General features: G+C 40.7%; 1 protein-coding gene across 2 annotated transcripts; it reads right to left on the bottom strand.

Moving 5' to 3' along the window:
• Positions 1-867: 867 nt before the first annotated feature.
• LOC125573704 (uncharacterized skeletal organic matrix protein 7-like) lies at positions 868-17,550 on the bottom strand. Of its 2 annotated transcripts, none has more exons than XM_048734407.1 (7): positions 17,336-17,550; positions 16,653-16,914; positions 15,648-16,193; positions 3,256-3,798; positions 2,753-2,882; positions 1,621-2,046; positions 868-1,210 (listed from the first exon to the last, which is right to left on the bottom strand). In XM_048734407.1, the coding sequence occupies exons 1-6, from the start codon at positions 17,394-17,396 to the stop codon at positions 1,729-1,731; spliced, it is 1,860 nt and encodes a 619-aa protein (XP_048590364.1). In that variant the 5' UTR covers positions 17,397-17,550; the 3' UTR covers positions 868-1,210; positions 1,621-1,728. The 2 variants fall into 2 exon arrangements, with proteins under 2 accessions (XP_048590364.1, XP_048590365.1); XM_048734408.1 differs by lacking the exons at positions 15,648-16,193; positions 16,653-16,914; positions 17,336-17,550 and adding exons at positions 4,049-4,594; positions 5,051-5,312; positions 5,871-6,054.
• Between the last annotated feature and the right edge of the window lie 566 nt (positions 17,551-18,116).

Below are 18,116 nucleotides of genomic sequence, written 5' to 3'. Positions count from 1 at the left end.
TACTGCTATCTGATCCTCGACATGTTCTTAGCATGTTTCTAAAATATGGTGAAATCTTTGGGCTTTCATATAAACAAGGTTCTTAATAAAACAATAGAATTTAAGCTAAATAAGCCACAAAGCGACCAGCCGTGAAAGTTGCACTTATCATGGTTGACTGGGTGCAAATTCGCAAAACGCATAAAATATATCAAATATAGAATACTTTGAACTCACTAGGTCGACAATTTTTTTAGTCGTTCTCTGTCGTGAGGAGTACAGCCATTTCTGTGTTTATTTTGGCTTGAATTAACCCTTAAAAATCATGTGACGTGTAAGTGCTGTTATAATATTATTTGTTTTGGGATCCCTGTGGCCCCTTACCACCAACCAAATTATGAAGTAAAGAACATTTATTACAGTGCAATTTGCATATAATAAGCCCAATCATAGCATCAGTATATTTGGGCTGTGTTAATTCATGGGTTAATAAAATATTGATCGATACTGAATTATTTTAGTTTAATCAACTTTATCTTTTGCTAAACGGCTTAAAGATCTGTCTTTATTTGTTATTATTATTTTTATGTCAACGTTCACCTTTGTGTAGGAAAACGTTTACGCCATTGTAAGCCTTTTGTTAGTCAAGAGTCGTTAAAAATTACCATCAAGGAAATGATAAAGATGATGGTAATCAAGAAATAAATTCGCAAAATTGCATGTTCAATGCTCCTGGAAGACCGTTTATTCTTTATATGGATGAGCGCACTTACATCCCTTTTTTGAGTGGAGGGAGGAGGAATTCACCTTCCTCGGAGTTACTGGGGGGGAGGGGGAAGGGGGAAGGGGGAAGAGGTGTTGCATGGATAAGAAAAACAGCGTTCGGGATTGGTTTCTTTTGTTTAATATTTGTACTAAAGGCTAGGGCCAAGTACCATTACAACTGCATGCCTAGTTTTTCACGACATTAAAATTCTTGAATTCAATAACGTTGTCATAACCATTGGCAACGACCACGCCACCACTTGCGAGAGCGGAAAAGTGACCGGAAATGGTGCGCACGAGAACTCCGTCTCTATAGACACGAGCCTGACTTCCGGCCACGACAACTTTGATGTTGAACCAGGTTCCTGTGGCTGGAGGGCCGTTAGAGCATGGGAACGTGGACGTAGTGTGGACGACATTGGTCTGGACATATCCGGGTTGTACGCAGCCGTTGGCCCAGTGGGGCCTGGAACACATAATGAAGACACACAAGTTAGTATGATTCAAGACTGCGACTATCTAGGATGATCTCTTTCTTGAACCAAGGGATACAAAGATCTACCGCAAAAGTTACTGGCTGGCATAAATGGCTCCACGCCGCTATTTTAGGATCCCGCTCAATGTCGGTTCACACAAAGCATCCATTTCCATCGGCTAATTCAAGCAAGTAATCAAGATAAATCAAATATCTAAAGCATATCATACTTTATTCCTAGATTGTTATTTTGAAATTTCCATGCGAATAAATCACTGTATTTTCAATGATAAACAATAACAAAGGAGTGAGTTTTGTTATAACATTAGCCATAAAAATTTCAGTGACAGGAGTTGAAATAAGAATTGTAACCACTTTTTGAACCGGTAAATAGGCCTTACCTGAAGTAAATGAAGTCGAAATTGTTCAGGTCCTTTGCGTTGAACATTATTCCAAGATGTCCAACTCCAGAAGACTGGCTACTAGACCTTCCGCGAACGTTGTAGAAATCAGCAGAGATTGTATAACCTGAGCCTGCAATTACCTCGTCGTACAGCGCACGGCAGAACCCGCTCCCAGGCCATGCGCCGTTTATTACCATGAAGTGTATAACCGCTGCCTTTCTGAGCTGCACTAATGCACTGAGTGGTAAGGAACGGTATTGGCTGGTTGAGTGGGCGGAGCCTGAAGTCTCTGTAGTAGATGACGTTCTGGTAACCATTGGCGACAATGACACCACCTTTTGGTGTGGGAGTGAAGCGCGTAGGGACTGAGCTGAGATATACATTATCTCTGTAGATTTTTACCGATGCTCCTTCAACACTGACCTGAAACGAATTATATCAAGGCTCTAGCGATACGTGAAAGCAATTCCATTCCCCATTTAAAGGCTTCACACCTGATAAAATTTTGCGCTTAGTGTGAAAGCATTTTCAGCGGCGTAGCCAGGATTTTTAACAGGAGTGGGCCCAAAAGGCCTTTTCAAGGCATTGTCTCTTGTGTTTTAGATAATGTTTCATACATTAACTGTATTTTTGGCTGCTAGAAGCAGGCCCGTACCCAGGATTTTTCTTTGGGGGTGCGAAATCCGAAAAAAAAATGGACCTAGTTTTTCCCTTCCGGGGGGAGGGGGGGAGGACACAAAAAGCAATTTTATATACCTTTGCAGTATATCCACAGAAAGTTTATTGTCGGATTTGGCTACGAGAGTGATCAAGCTTATGCTTTAAGTGTTGTCTACAGATAGCACGTCTATTGATAACCCAAAGTGGACCTTCGGCTGTTGTGTGGGGAGGGGAGGGGATGGAATGCGTTCGCACCCCTTGCACCCCCCCTGGGTTCGGGCCTGAGAAGGGGGGCCCGGGCCCCCTTGGCCCTGCCTACGCCCCTGATTTAAGCCCCAAATGACTTTCAAGAATGTTATCCTACCCTTATCAGCAGCGGTTTCTAAGGAAAGTATTAGGGGATCCGACCACATATTTCCTAAATATCACAATGTAGTGGCATAGTTGCATGACACACAAGTGTATTTACCTTTGCAGTAAACCAAGTCTGTCCTTTTGGTGGTCCATTAACACACGGGCGGTTAACTGCGAGATTGTCAAACACAGGAACCCCATTCTTCACATATCCGGTCTGGTAGCAACCGGCCACCCAATGGGGTCTGAGATAAGAGAGTACACGTGAGCATCACGTGTAAAAGGGTGACAAGCACGTGGGGAGGGAAGTGGTTATTGCGTTTGACATAAGTGTTGTCAGAGGGGCTCATTCGACTATATCAACAATGTGATGCATCCATAACCATTTTGTGAGCTCTAATCAAAAGGTGTAACAAGGCAAAGGCATTGTAGGTGTAAAAGCCCGAGTGCGAAGTGAGACAGAGTTTTTTATTCACGATCTTGCTATAGAACGAGGCAACTGCCAGCGCGCTTCATACTGGCTATGGTTATTCTATCATGTGATAATCACGTAATTGTTCTGTATTGGGCATGTGATGCGCACGTGAAAATGGAGTAAAACAAATTTGTCGCACTCACCTGAAATACACAAATTCAAAGTTGTTAATGTCTTTGGCGTTATACATGAGACCCAAGTGCCCAGAGTTAACGCCTTTCCAGCCAACCACGTTATACAAGTCAACAGACACACTGTACTCTTTAGTATGAAGACTTTTTGGCATGAGCACTCTGCAGAACCCGCTAGCAGGCCACGTTCCATGCGCAGCATCCAGCTCATAGTACCCAAGCCCTCGTAACGTGGCTCGACAAGACCGTGAAGGGAATGGGAGCCCATCCGACAGCTTCTTCATTTTATACTCTTTGAAGTATATGACATTTTTGTAACCATTGGCAACGATGACACCGCCTTGTAGTTTGGCGGGAAAATGGGTTGTGATAGTCGCTACCAGGATCTCTCCGAGGAAGATTTTGCCGCGTGTTCCGATGACGTCAACATGCGCGCTGAACCATTTTCCGCCTAATGGGGGGCCACCAGAGCAAGGCCCTGAGGAAGCACCACTAAAATTAGGGACCCCGTTGACGACATATCCTGTTTGATAGCAGCCCCCAGCAGAGTGTGGCCTAAAGATGAGTAGATGATTATTATAGTCAGAATTTTAAAAGGAGACAAGTGTTGACATAAGATAATATTTTTTGGAGTTCGCTAAAATCATTGTTTCCTTTTTTTTACCAAAAACTGTGTACGTCGAGAATTCCCATTCCCGTAACATTGCAGGCGACCATTTTGAAATAAATTTAACTCATCAAGTCTGTGAGTGCAAGATATTTTAAATATCTTTATCAATAAAAGCGCATCGCCGTCTCGACTTACCTAAAATAGACGAAATCGAAATTGTTAATGTCCTTTGAATTGAACATCAGTCCAAGATGTCCAAAATTATTACCGTCACGCCCGATCAGATTCAATAACTTCGCCGACACCCGATAAGAGGAACCGGGTAAAGCAGGTTTAAGTAATGTTCTGCAAAACCCGCTTCGCGGCCAGGAGCCATGGTCCGCGTCCAGCAAGTAATATCCAGGAAGAGTGTGTGTCGCCATACAAGACCTCGCCGGGAAGGAGTAGGATTTCGAGATGCCTTTTATCTCGAAGTTTTTAAAGTAGATAACATTTTTGTAACCGTTCGCGACGATGACGCCTGCGCGTCCATATGGTCGGTAATGGGTAGAAACTTCTCGGATTAGTTTGTTGTCCAGGAATATGCGAGCTTTGGTACCCTGGACGAGAACCTTTGCCTGGAACCATGCTCCACCCCTCGGAGGTCCGCTTGGGCAAGCACTGGATACTGAGTCCGCGGGGAATGTTGGGATTCCGTTGATGACGTAACCAGTTTGGAAGCAGCCCCCAGAGGAGTGAGGACTGGAACGATTAAAAAATCGAAAAGCATCGATTATTTAAGCTGGCACTGAGCTATTATTCTTTAATATTTTGTTGCTCTTTTGACAAAATAATTTCCCTTTATCACCAGCACAATAATTATCAAAGATTTTATAGTAACGAAACATGCCATCATATTTAAAAATCAGCAAAAAATACAATCAAGTAAACAGTTTGCAATATCAATAATCTGCACATGAATCTTATTAGAAAAACGTTGTCAGTGCAACCGGCGAATGGCAAATGGCAGTTCCACGACTGAAAAAAACTCTAGCTATAAATCCATTGCCTTTAAATATAATAAAAAAATATATATATAATATGATAACATATAAGACATAGTACTTAGAAGTAGTGGAACTGCAACTCCAATCGAGATTTGCCGTTTGCACTAATCATTACCAATTTTTTTAAATAGGTATATAAAGATGCACTTACCGAAAGTACACGAAATCGAAGTTGTTCGCATCCAGCGCATTGTAAGCCAATCCAAGATTACCAAAATTCACCCCGCCCCTCCCCCTCACGTTATACAGCGACACCGAAGCCTCATAGGAATAGTGTGCGCCGACAGGGAGGATCTGGTTACGAATTGCACGACAGAAGCCGCTGGCTGGCCATGAGCCGTGGTCTGCATTTTGTTCGTATTGGTTATTCGCTAAGTTGAAGGAATTGCAGGATAGCACATCGTACTTTGCACCTGCCAAAGAATGAAATAGAAAATACCTCGTTAGATTCCAAAGAATGACATACCTCACAAAAATTACATGACTCACTTGTAACAATGTAACAGTCCTGTTGTATACTTGTTATCCTTTTTTTTACTAAAAGTAGCCTGCTAGCCCGCTCTTATTTCGGGTTATTCGGAAAGGTTTTCTTTTCGAATATGTGGCCGTCCACGGGAAAACGTAAATTTAAGTCTTCTAACTTGTGGGCACGGGCGTTGAAAGGTTTTTTTTTTCGGTTGACACGGATTTATTTCTCGTGGCCACGGTATTTTTTTCCGTTGGCACGGAATATTTTTTTTGTGGCCGCGCGTGAAGGCCGAGGTGCAATTGGGCAACGGTGCGAGAAAATGTATCATTTCTTCGTGATCCAAATAAAAAGAATTCCCACTCGAAAACAAATCATTTCCAAATAAGTCCGAATAAGAGCCGACTAGCATATATGATGTCTTAAGACCTCACGTTATAAAGCTATGCAAGAAAGATTTAAACTATCCAGGAGAAACTTAAGAAATGTAAAGACTGTACACTACCTTCAGCAAACTGCAGGCCCGCCGCACAAGACAGGGCAAGCAAGCCAAGCACCAACTGCATCTTTGTACCCGAAGCTTTCTTAAAAGACGTTTTGTTTCTCTATTGTCGATATGGAGACTCTGCAGATGGAGTAAGCCAAAGCCTTGTAGATACAATTCGTGAAGTCAACACTGGGCTTTTTATACACTCCGGTATTGAATAGCGGAACTATTCGCGCTGCATACATTACGGTCAGCGCTTATAAGATCTACAACCATGAATAAATTAACACAGTGTGAAGCTGAGGTGGCGGGGTGGGGTAAGGTGGCATTACAACTACCCTCCCTCCCACCCTGGTACAATTCGCACAGCGACCATTGCTTGGAGACCATTGTTGAACCGCCAAATTTATCCCCAATCTTATGCGATGACACAATGGATGCAGTGTCGGATAGTTTACAACTTCTCAAATAGCACTCGTGAGAATTGTGTCACGTATTCGACCTTCGTATTAAGGAGTAATTACGCAACTGCTTTGTCTCCTAATATCTTTGTTCTACAAAGGAGTTCTTTTGTCTCTATTCTTCTCGTTCTTTGTGTCGAGGTGTGAATATTGTTCATTTGCCAATACAATTGCAGCTTGTCGTACATGAACATTTCTTTTACTCAGCAAAGCCAGCTCTCCCTCCCCAAGACCGAACGAATGTGTTAAAAAAATTCATTATCTAAAAACATTTTCTTGAATCAAATCAAATAGAAGCATCAGAGACGGACAAATCGCCTATGATTACTCACTTACAAAGGCCCGTCCATTTATTCGAGTGTGGTATTTATGTTTATCTCGAAATGTCAAGTTTATACAAAGGACGAAAAGCACGCATGCGCAAATCGTGACGTCTTACTAACACTTGTTGACAGGTAAGAGGTGAGTCTTGCTGTAAAGCGCTATTCTCGACTTCCTTGCTACGAACTGGTACCACTTCACATTTTATTAGAAATCAAACGTGGTATATAAATACAATGCAGAAAATATTCTTAACTTAAAAATTATAATACCTAACATATTACTTAAGTGCAAGTGCAATTACACAATTCAAAAATATCAATAATCTTATGAAAATACAACTTCAAAATCACACGCCCGATACGAAAACCCGGATAAAACTCTATAGGCAAAAAACCCGGGAACGTATTCCTCGACCGAATGCGTTGATTATATAGCCTCGAGAATTAAGTCATTAATATTATATACCATGAAGTTTGGTTACACAGTGGTACTAGCGTCCAACATGCGAGATGAAATAATTATCATATCTCTATCGTATATATACGATATGTAGTGCTAAAGTAGTTACGTAATCTTACAAAATAAAAAGTTGTTGTTATATTTAAACAAAAGATCACGTAATGTGATAACACATACTCAGAACCGTAACAAAAACGCTTTCCAACTGCACGTTGTTACGTTGGAAAGCATTTATTCTCGACTTCCTTTCTACGGGGTCATGTAGGGAGGCCCGATTCTCGTTTTCCGGCCGTTATTTTCGCAAAATTCCGGTCCCGGTAGGTAAAATCCTGGTGGCTATATTAAATATGCTGAATATAGGCTAAATATGTTCTTAACGAAGTTCTTAAATTTTAGTGTATATAAGAATTAATGAATTATTAGGAAGAGAATTACGCTAATGATCAATAGCAATAATAAGGTTGTTGCTATGAGCGCAATTTTATTCTGCATTTTAGAACGTTCACCACAGGTGAACCGGGATATGGGTCATTCTCTCTTGATCCTTCGGGAAAATGAAATATAGAATGTTTTCTCAATAAAGCTATTAACATTGCCTTATTAGCCTTGTGTGTGTTTGTTAGGGGAATTGTGGCCCAGGAAGGGGTTTATTTCCTCTAGAGAAACTCTAAACCGCTTACATATCAATATTTGGGTGACCTTAAATCTCGCTCGGCCAATCTCTTGGAGGCCTGGGTCTAAGGGCTTTTCAAGACTTGTGTGATAAAGATTTGACCAAGCGATAAAGTTTTTTTGACACACTTTTGCCTCGAGTCTTAAATTGAAAGGAATCAGCATTTTTCACGATGTTTTTTGGAGATAAGGGAGCGGAAAAACTTTAGCTCTTCTAAATATGGGCATCAATGCCCATATAAGGCAATGCCTTATACGAAGGACACTATCCGTGGGGAATATGTTTGATATGGGGTTTTAAAATAGTTTTAAAGATAAACAAAAACCAAAACAAAATTGTCACAAACGAAAAAAAATAAAACTGATCAACAGATGTTGGGTCCGAAAACGGACGGTGTAGGAGGCCATCACGCAGTCTCTGCAGCAGTTACACGCAACCACAGGGAACCCGAAAAGGCTAGCTCCGAAACAATCAAACAACACAGGATGATTTGAAGGAGTGTTTTAAGAATCATACAATATGTTCAAGCGCATATGCAATGCACAAATGTCAAGGCAATAACTATATTCTAAACATTACTTTTTCATAATTAAAATATAAATGTACAAAGATCTAAAATATTATCATTACTATACAAAGGGTTTGCAATTGTACTTGGTCAGTTTGATTATTTCCTTGCTATTAGAGGCCTCTTTTTATATTTCGCTGAGCTGATGTACTAGTCTCTCTTTTCGCGCTCCAAAAGACAAGATTCTATTTTCCTTGCGAACACCAGCACAGCGAATCAGAAAGCGGCCACTGGAATTTGATGATATATATCTAGTACTAAAACTACGGGGATGTTAAATACAGGAGGCCTACAAAAGCTGGATAAAAGGCGCAGAAGTTAACCAAAAAAAAAACCGTATCTAGAATGAGTTGCGGATCTCGGCTTAGAACGTGGCAAGTGAGGGATTTGTTCTCAACGGGCGTAGGCCATCTCTCTAGACACAAACCCTTTTTATAACTGAGAGGGTGACAAGAGGAAAGAATGCGTGTTCTGAAAAGTTTCAGTAAGCTATGGACATCTTTAGCCATTTTATAGCGGAGCCGGCGCGGCCGTAGGCCGCGCGCGGAGCTCCATAGGTATAGAAATATGGTATAACTATGCGACTTGGTTTTGTGGTCATTGCGCGGGTACCCTGTGGTGTCACTCACCAGCCAGCCAGCCAGTCAGTCAGCCAGTCAGTCAGCCGCGCGACTCCCAGGCCTCACTCATGGCGGCTAAATACAAGCACAGAGCAAGGGAAAAGTTAACACCTTTTGTTTTGACATTCTTTGTTCTATCTTTATTCTTGTTGAAATATTTCATAAAGGCTAACCAATATCGTGTTGCATTTGTCATATACTGGTAAAGAAGACCGTTCTTGTCTTTATATCCTGTGCTCTTAGTCCTAAGAAGATACATATCCTTAGAAAATACAGCAACTTTTTCAACTTACAAGAGAAATTTTCCTTACCGAGGATAAAAACAAAACAAAATTTAACCCCTGTTGCCAATATGTATTGTTATTGTCTGAATCTTACATCTCATGTGTTTATTATAATTTTTTCAAATATTTGTGGAAATTAGTCGGATTATAAATGTCTTGATGAAAAGATTGTTTTTGAAGAAATGTTACTCTTTTATGAACCAGGGACTACCTGAGGGCCAAGATGAATGCTAAAGACTGGAAGACATGAGAATTGAAAACCATGTCTTGAAAGACATGTCTGAAAGACAGTAGGGAGTTCTTATTCACTAGTCATTTGATACCCCCACACACATGGTCCCAGGAAAGGGTGGGGGATTAGACTTTAATAAAAGCCTGTTTCCAAGTTAAGAGTCAAAAACAGTCAATACCACCACCCCTCTTGATATATTCTGATTAAAAAGTAATCTAAAACCCCACATTAACCCCTGACTTCCCCAGGACCATAAGGGAAGGGGCTCAAATGACTAGGGCATTACCTATGTGATTCAGCAGTACACACTCAATAGTTTTTTTAGAACAAGATACTTATATTATATAAAACTAAAAACATAATTTTGCTTTTTAAATAATAAATCTGTAACGAAAACAGTTTTCTATTAACATAAAGATAATGGGAAAGGGGATATTTTAGGAAACTACTGAATATAATTATCACATTATTGTTATTATATTTTCTTTTCAAACATTTAAAGAAGAGTCATATTTCTTCCTATCCTTCTGCCTGTTGACTATTTTTATGCAATTGATGCTCTTTGCTATTTCCCCTCTACACCAAAAATAAATTAATAAACAGATTTGATTTTTAAATTAGAAATTTTCATTTAGTACTTTCACTTATATCTTCTTTTTAGGATTTCCTTTCCTTTTCCATTACATTTATTTTAAAGGTTTAGATTTATTTCATTGGAATGGTTGGATCCAGGGTTTCTAAAAACACCAAAATATAATGCATTACTGGATGTATATTTTTGTAGATATTAATTCCCATGGGGATGGAAAATCACCACTTAAAATGGTACATTAAAACTTCAGTATTGCATCTTATCTAAAATTGTGTCTGACACTATATTCTATCTTTGAAATACTGTTTCATCCATTACTTGTTCTTCGCAAGGACAAAGCTTGTCAGAATGTAGCTTTACAAATGTACATTAATGAAACTTTTATTAAGGAAAGAGTTTTTTTAGGGCAAGATACTTAAACTTTATAACACTTAAGCAACAACCTTGTTCTTTTTCAATAATAAAATTCTGTTCACATAGCTTGGATAGCATAGATATGGCCTCTTTAGAGGCCTGTGGTGATGAAAGGGTTAAGATAATGGGAAAGGGGAAATGTCAAGAAATGCTCAATCAAATTATTTTATAATGTTTCTACTGACTACGGATGTCACACACTAATTTGCTATATTTTTTTCAGCAAACCTTTCAAGTTGAGTCAATTCCCTTTATATCTCCTCCCCCGTCAACTATTTTTTAGTCAATTGATATTCTTTCCTTCCTCTCTACCCCAAACATAGATCAATGAAAGGGTTTGGTTTGAAATTAGAAGTTAGCATTTTAGCACTGTCAGTGATGCCTTAGATTTTTTTTTTTTTTTTTTTTTTTAGGATTTGCTTCCAAAATCAATCTGTTTTTTCTTCATTGCGTTCATTTTGGAGTAGGCCACCAACAACAAGGCCACTATATGGTAAATGGTGGGTGCACCAATGTGTAATGCATGAAAGGAGATATATTTTTTTATTTTAATTTCCAGACATTTTTCTGAATATTCGGTCCAATGAAGGAGAGAATCGCCACTAAATCAATACATAAGAAGTACAGTATAGCATCTAAACAGTCTGAATATATTATTTCAAATCTGTGGAATGCTGTTACATCCATGACCTATTCTGCACAAGGGCAAAGCTTGTTGGAGTATTGTTTTTAATAAAAAAAATATATTTATAAACTTCTATGATTGGACATAAGAATTTACCATTAGACTCTTGACAACTTTGACAGCTATATTCACACCAGGAATTGTGTTTTTTTTAACTTTGATGTACTGCATAATTTAAATTATTAAATAAGGCCTGGATCCATTTGGTTGGTACAATATATAAATCTCAGTAAAGAGCAGGATCCTAGATCCCCAAAAAATACCTCAATCAGTCAACACAGAAGGTGTTCAATGCTGGCTCCGCTTTTAGGCAGTGCCTAAATCTATATATTAGTTCAAATGATTTTACTATCGCTTAAATGACAGTACATCGGCGTCAATGTTTGAAATTTTGGCTAAAATGAATGCGTATTTCTCGTTAATGATAAGCAAAAGGTGTATATCAAATGTAGAATACTTTGAACTCACTAGGTCGACAATTTTTTTTAGTCGTTCTCTGTCGTGAGGAGTACAGCCATTTCTGTGTTTATTTTGGCTTGAATTAACCCTTAAAACTCATGTGACGTGTAAGTGCTGTTATAATATTATTTGTTTTGGGATCCCTGTGGCCCCTTACCACCAACCAAATATGAAGTAAAGAACATTTATTACAGTGCAATTTGGCTATAATAAGCCCAATCATAGTATCATTATATTTGGACTGTGTTTATTTATAGGTTAATAAAATATTGATCGATACTGAATTATTTTAGTTTAATCAACTTTATCTTGTGCTAAACGACTTAAAGATCTGTCGTTATTTGTTATTATTATTTTTATGTCAACGTTCACCTTTGCGTGGGAAAAAGTTTACGCCATTGTATGCCTTTTGTTAGTCAAGAGTCGTTAAAAATTACCATCAAGGAAATGATAACGATGATGGTAATTAAGAAATAAATTCGCAAAATTGCATGTTCAATGCTCCTGGAAGACCGTTTATTCTTTATATGGATGAGCGCACTTACATCCCTTTTTTTGAGTGGAGGGAGGAGGAATTCACTGGGGGGGGAGGGGGTGAACGGGGTGAACGGGGTGAAGAGGGTGAAGAGGGGGAAGGGGGTGAAGGTGGGTGAAGGGGGGTGAAGGGGGGTGAAGGCGTGAAAGGTTGTGAAGGGGGGGAAGGGGGTGAAGGGGTGGTGCATGGATAAAAAAAACTGCGTTCGGGATTGGTTTCTTTTTGTTTAATATTTGTACTAAAGGCTAGGGCCAAGTACCATTACAACTGCATGCCTAGTTTTTCACGACATTAAAATTCTTGAATTCAATAACGTTGTCATAACCATTGGCAACGACCACGCCACCACTTGCAAGAGCGGAAAAGTGACCGGAAATGGTGCGCACGAGAACTTCGTCTCTATAGACACGAGCCTGACTTCCGGTCACGACAACGTTGATGTTGAACCAGGTTCCTGTGGCGGGAGGGCCGTTAGAGCATGGGAACGTGGACGTAGTGTGGACGACATTGGTCTGGACATATCCGGGTTGTACGCAGCCGTTGACCCAGTGGGGTCTGGAACACACAATGAAGACACACAAGTTAGTATGATTCAAGACTGCGACTATCTAGGATGATCTCTTTCTTGAACCAAGGGATACAAAGATCTACCGCAAAAGTTACTGGCTGGCTTAAATGGCTCCACGCCGCTATTTTAGGATCCCGCTCAATGTCGATTCACACAAAGCATCCATTTCCATCGGCTAATTCAAGTAAGTAATCAAGATATTTTAAATCAAATATCTAAAGCATATCATACTTTATTCCTAGATTGTTATTTTGAAGTTTCCATGCGAATAAATCACTGTATTTTCAATGATAAACAATAAGAAAGGAGTGAGTTTTGTTATAACATTAGCCATGAAAATTTCAGTGACAGGAGTTGAAATAAGACAACCACTTTTTGGACCGGTAAATAGGCCTTACCTGAAGTAAATGAAGTCGAAATTGTTCAGGTCCTTTGCGTTGAACATTATTCCAAGATGTCCAACTCCAGAAAACTGGCTACTAGACCTTCCGCGAACGTTGTAGAAATCAGCAGATATTGTATAACTTGAGCCTGCAATTACCTCGTCGTACAGCGCACGGCAGAACCCGCTCCCAGGCCATGCGCCGTTTGTACCATAAAGTGTATAACCGCTGCCTTTTCGAGCTGCACTAATACACTGAGTGGTAAGGAACGGTATTGGCTGGTTGAGTGGGCGGAGTCTGAAGTCTCTGTAGTAGATGACGTTCTGGTAACCATTGGCGACAATGACACCACCTTTTGGTGTGGGAGGGAAGCGCGTAGGGACTGAGCTGAGATATACATTATCTCTGTAGATTTTTACCGATGCTCCTTCAACACTGACCTGAAACGAATTATATCAAGGCTTTAGCGATACGTGAAAGCAATTCCATTCCCCATTTAAAGGCTTCACACCTGATAAATTTTGCGCTTAGTGTGAAAGCATTTTCAGCGGCGTAGCCAGGATTTTTAACAGGAGTGGGCCCAAAAGGCCTTTTCAAGGCATTGTCTCTTGTGTTTTAGATAATGTTTCATACATTAACTGTATTTTTGGCTGCTAAAAGCAGGCCCGTACCCAGGATTTTTCTTTGGGGGGTGCGAAATCCGAAAAAAAAAAATGGACCTAGTTTTTCCCTTCCGGGGGGAGGGGGGGGAGGACACAAAAAGCAATTTTATATACCTTTGCAGTATATCCACAGAAAGTTTATTGTCGGATTTGGCTACGAGAGTGATCAAGCTTATGCTTTAAGTGTTGTCTACAGATAGCACGTCTATTGATAACCCAAAGTGGACCTTCGGCTGTTGTGTGGGGAGGGGAGGGGATGGGGATGGAATGCGTTCGCACCCCTTGCACCCCCCCCTGGGTTCGGGCCTGAGAAGGGGGGCCCGGGCCCCCTTTGCCCTGCCTACGCCCCTGATTTAAGCCCCAAATGACTTTCAAGAATGTTATCCTACCCTTATCAGCAGCGGTTTCTAAGGAAAGTATTAGGGGATCCGACCACATATTTCCTAAATATCACAATGTAGTGGCATAGTTGCATGACACACAAGTGTACTTACCTTTGCAGTAAACCAAGTCTGTCCTTTTGGTGGTCCATTAACACACGGGCGGTTAACTGCGAGATTGTCAAACACAGGAACCCCATTCTTCACATATCCGGTCTGGTAGCAACCGGCCACCCAATGGGGTCTGAGATAAGAGAGTACACGTGATCATCACGTGTAAAAGGGTAACAAGCACGTGGGGAGGAAAGTGGTTATTGCGTTTGACATAAGTGTTGTCAGAGGGGCTCATTCGACTATATCAACAATGTGATGCATCCATAACCATTTTGTGAGCTCTAATCAAAAGGTGTAACAAGGCAAAGGCATTGTAGGTGTAAAAGCCCGAGTGCGAAGTGAGACAGAGTTTTTTATTCACGATCTTGCTATAGAACGAGGCAACTGCCAGCGCGCTTCATACTGGCTATGGTTATTCTATCATGTGATAATCACGTAATTGTTCTGTATTGGGCATGTGATGCGCACGTGAAAATGGAGTAAAACAAATTTGTCGCACTCACCTGAAATACACAAATTCAAAGTTGTTAATGTCTTTGGCGTTATACATGAGACCCAAGTGCCCAGAGTTAACGCCTTTCCAGCCAACCACGTTATACAAGTCAACAGACACACTGTACTCTTTAGTATGAAGACTTTTTGGCATGAGCACTCTGCAGAACCCGCTAGCAGGCCACGTGCCATGCGCAGCATCCAGCTCATAGTACCCAGGCCCTCGTAACGTGGCTCGACAAGACCGTGAAGGGAATGGGAGCCCATCCGACAGCTTCTTCATTTTATACTCTTTAAAGTATATGACATTTTTGTAACCATTGGCAACGATGACACCGCCTTGTAGTTTGGCGGGAAAATGGGTTGTGATAGTCGCTACCAGGATCTCTCCGAGGAAGATTTTGCCGCGTGTTCCGATGACGTCAACATGCGCGCTGAACCATTTTCCGCCTGATGGGGGGCCACCAGAGCATGGCCCTGAGGAAGCACCACTAAGATTAGGGACCCCGTTGACGACATGTCCTGTTTGATAGCAGCCCCCAGCAGAGTGTGGCCTGAAGATGAGTAGATGATTGTTATCGTCAGAATTTAAAAAGGAGACAAGTGTTGACATAAGATAATATTTTTTGGAGTTCGCTAAAATCATTGTTTCCTTTTTTTTTACCAAAAAATGTGTACGTCGAGAATTCCCATTCACGTAACATTGCAGGCGACCATTTTGAAATAAATTTAACTCATCAAGTCTGTGAGTGCAAACTGAAAGTAAAAATTATGCACATGAAATGTCCAATAATTTGCTTGACATAAAAAATGTTTTGTTGAAATGCTGCTATCATGCGAGATATTTTAAATATCTTTATCAATAAAAGCGCATCGCCGTCTCGACTTACCTAAAATAGACGAAATCGAAATTGTTAATGTCCTTTGCATTGAACATCAGTCCAAGATGTCCAAAATTAACACCGTCACGCCCGATCAGATTCAAGAACTTCGCCGACACCCGATAAGAGGAACCAGGTAAAGCAGGTTTAAGTAATGTTCTGCAAAACCCGCTTCGCGGCCAGGAGCCATGGTCCGCGTCCAGCAAGTAATATCCAGGAAGAGTGTGTGTCGCCATACAAGACCTCGCCGGGAAGGGGTAGGATTTTGAGATGCCTTTTATCTCGAAGTTTTTAAAGTAGATAACATTTTTGTAACCGTTCGCGACGATGACGCCTGCGCGTCCATATGGTCGGTAATGGGTAGAAACTTCTCGGATTAGCTTGTTGTCCAGGAATATGCGAGCTTTGGTACCCTGGACGAGAACCTTTGCCTGGAACCATGCTCCACCCCTCGGAGGTCCGCTTGGGCAAGCACTGGATACTGAGTCCGCGGGGAATGTTGGGATTCCGTTGATGACGTAACCAGTTTGGAAGCAGCCCCCAGAGGAGTGAGGACTGGAACGATTAAAAAATCGAAAAGTATAGATTATTTAAGCTGGCACTGAGCTATCATTCTTTAATATTTTGTTGCTCTTTTAACAAAATAATTTCCCTTTATCACCAGCACAATAATTATCAAAGATATTATAATAACGAAACATGCCATCATATTTAAAAATACAATCAAAGTAAACAGTTTGCAATATCAATAATCTGCACATGAATCTAATTAGAAAAACGTTGTCAGTGCAACCGGCGAATGGCAAATGGCAGTTCCACGACTGAAAAAAACTCTAGCTATGCAAGAGCTATAAATCCATTGCCTTTAAATATAATAAAAATATATATATATATAATATGATACCATATAAGACATAGTACTTAGAAGTAGTGGAACTCCAACTCCAATCGACATTTGCCGTTTGCACTAATCATTACCAATTTTTTTAAATGGGTATATAAAGATGCACTTACCGAAAGTATACGAAATCGAAGTTGTTCGCATCCAGCGCATTGTAAGCCAATCCAAGATGACCAAAATTCACCCCGCCCCTCCCCCTCGCGTTATACAGCGACACCGAAGCCTCGTAGGAATAGTGTGCGCCGTCAGGGAGGATCTGGTTACGAATTGCACGACAGAAGCCGCTGGCTGGCCATGAGCCGTGGTCTGCATTTTGTTCGTATTGGTTATTCGCTAAGTTGAAGGAATTGCAGGATAGCACATCGTACTTTGCACCTGCCAAAGAATGAAATAGAAAATACCTCGCTAGATTCCAAAGAATGACATACCTCACAAAAATTACATGACTCACTTGTAACAATGTAACAGTCCTGTTGTATACTTGTTATCCTTTTTTTACTAAAAGTAGCCTGCTAGCCCGCTCTTATTTCGGGTTATCCGGAAAGGTTTTCTTTTCGAATATGTGGCCGTCCACGGGAAAACGTAAATTTAGGTTTTCTAACTTGTGGGCACGGGCGTTGAAAGGTTTTTTTTTCGGTTGACACGGATTTATTTCTCGTGGCCACGGTATTTTTTTCCGTTGGCACGGAATATTTTTCTGTGGCCGCGCGTGAAGGCCGAGGTGCAATTTGGCAACGGTTTAGAAAGATTTAAACTATCCAGGAGAAACTTAAGAAATGTAAAGACTGCACACTACCTTCAGCAGACTGCAGGCCCGCTGCACAAGACAGGGCAAGCAAGCCAAGCACCAACTGCATCTTTGTACGCAAAGCTTTCTTAAAAGACGTTTTGTTTCACTATTGTCGATATGGAGACTCTGCAGATGGAGTAAGCCAAAGCCTTGTAGATACAATTCGTGAAGTCAACACTGGGCTTTTTATACACTCCGGTATTGAATAGCGGAACTATTCGCGCTGCATACATTACGGTCAGCGCTTATAAGATCTACAACCATTAATAAATTAACCCAGTGTGCTTAACTACAGAAGCTGAGGAAGCATGCCAAGGTCAGAGTGATTAGCACGTGAGTGCTGAGGTGGCGGGGTGGGGAAAGGTGGCATTACAACTACCCTCCCTCCCACCCTGGTACAATTCGCACTGCGACCATTGCTTTGAGACCATTGTTGAATCGCCAAATTTATCCCCAATCTTATGCGATGACACAATGGATGCAGTGTCGGATAGTTTACAAATTATCAAATAGCACTCGTGAGAATTGTGTCACGTATTCGACCTTCGTATAAAGGAGTAATTACGCACCTGCTTTGTCTCCTATTATCTTTGTTCTACAAAGGAGTTCTTTTGTCTCTATTCTTTAATCTTTATTCTTTAATTAGGATAATTGCCCCTAGCAAGCTAATCCGGCAATGAGCGGATTCTGCAGAGTCTCCATATCGACAATAGTGAAAAAAAAAAAAAAAATAATAATTGAATATTGTTCATTTTCCAATAAAATTACAGCTTGTCGTATATGAACA

The sequence above is a fragment of the Nematostella vectensis genome, chromosome 11, assembly GCF_932526225.1.
Source record: "Nematostella vectensis chromosome 11, jaNemVect1.1, whole genome shotgun sequence".
In the NCBI taxonomy this organism is placed as follows: Eukaryota; Metazoa; Cnidaria; class Anthozoa; order Actiniaria; family Edwardsiidae; genus Nematostella; species Nematostella vectensis.
The sequence above is the reverse complement of the archived record's forward strand: the minus strand, read 5'-3'. Positions and strand labels throughout refer to the sequence as shown.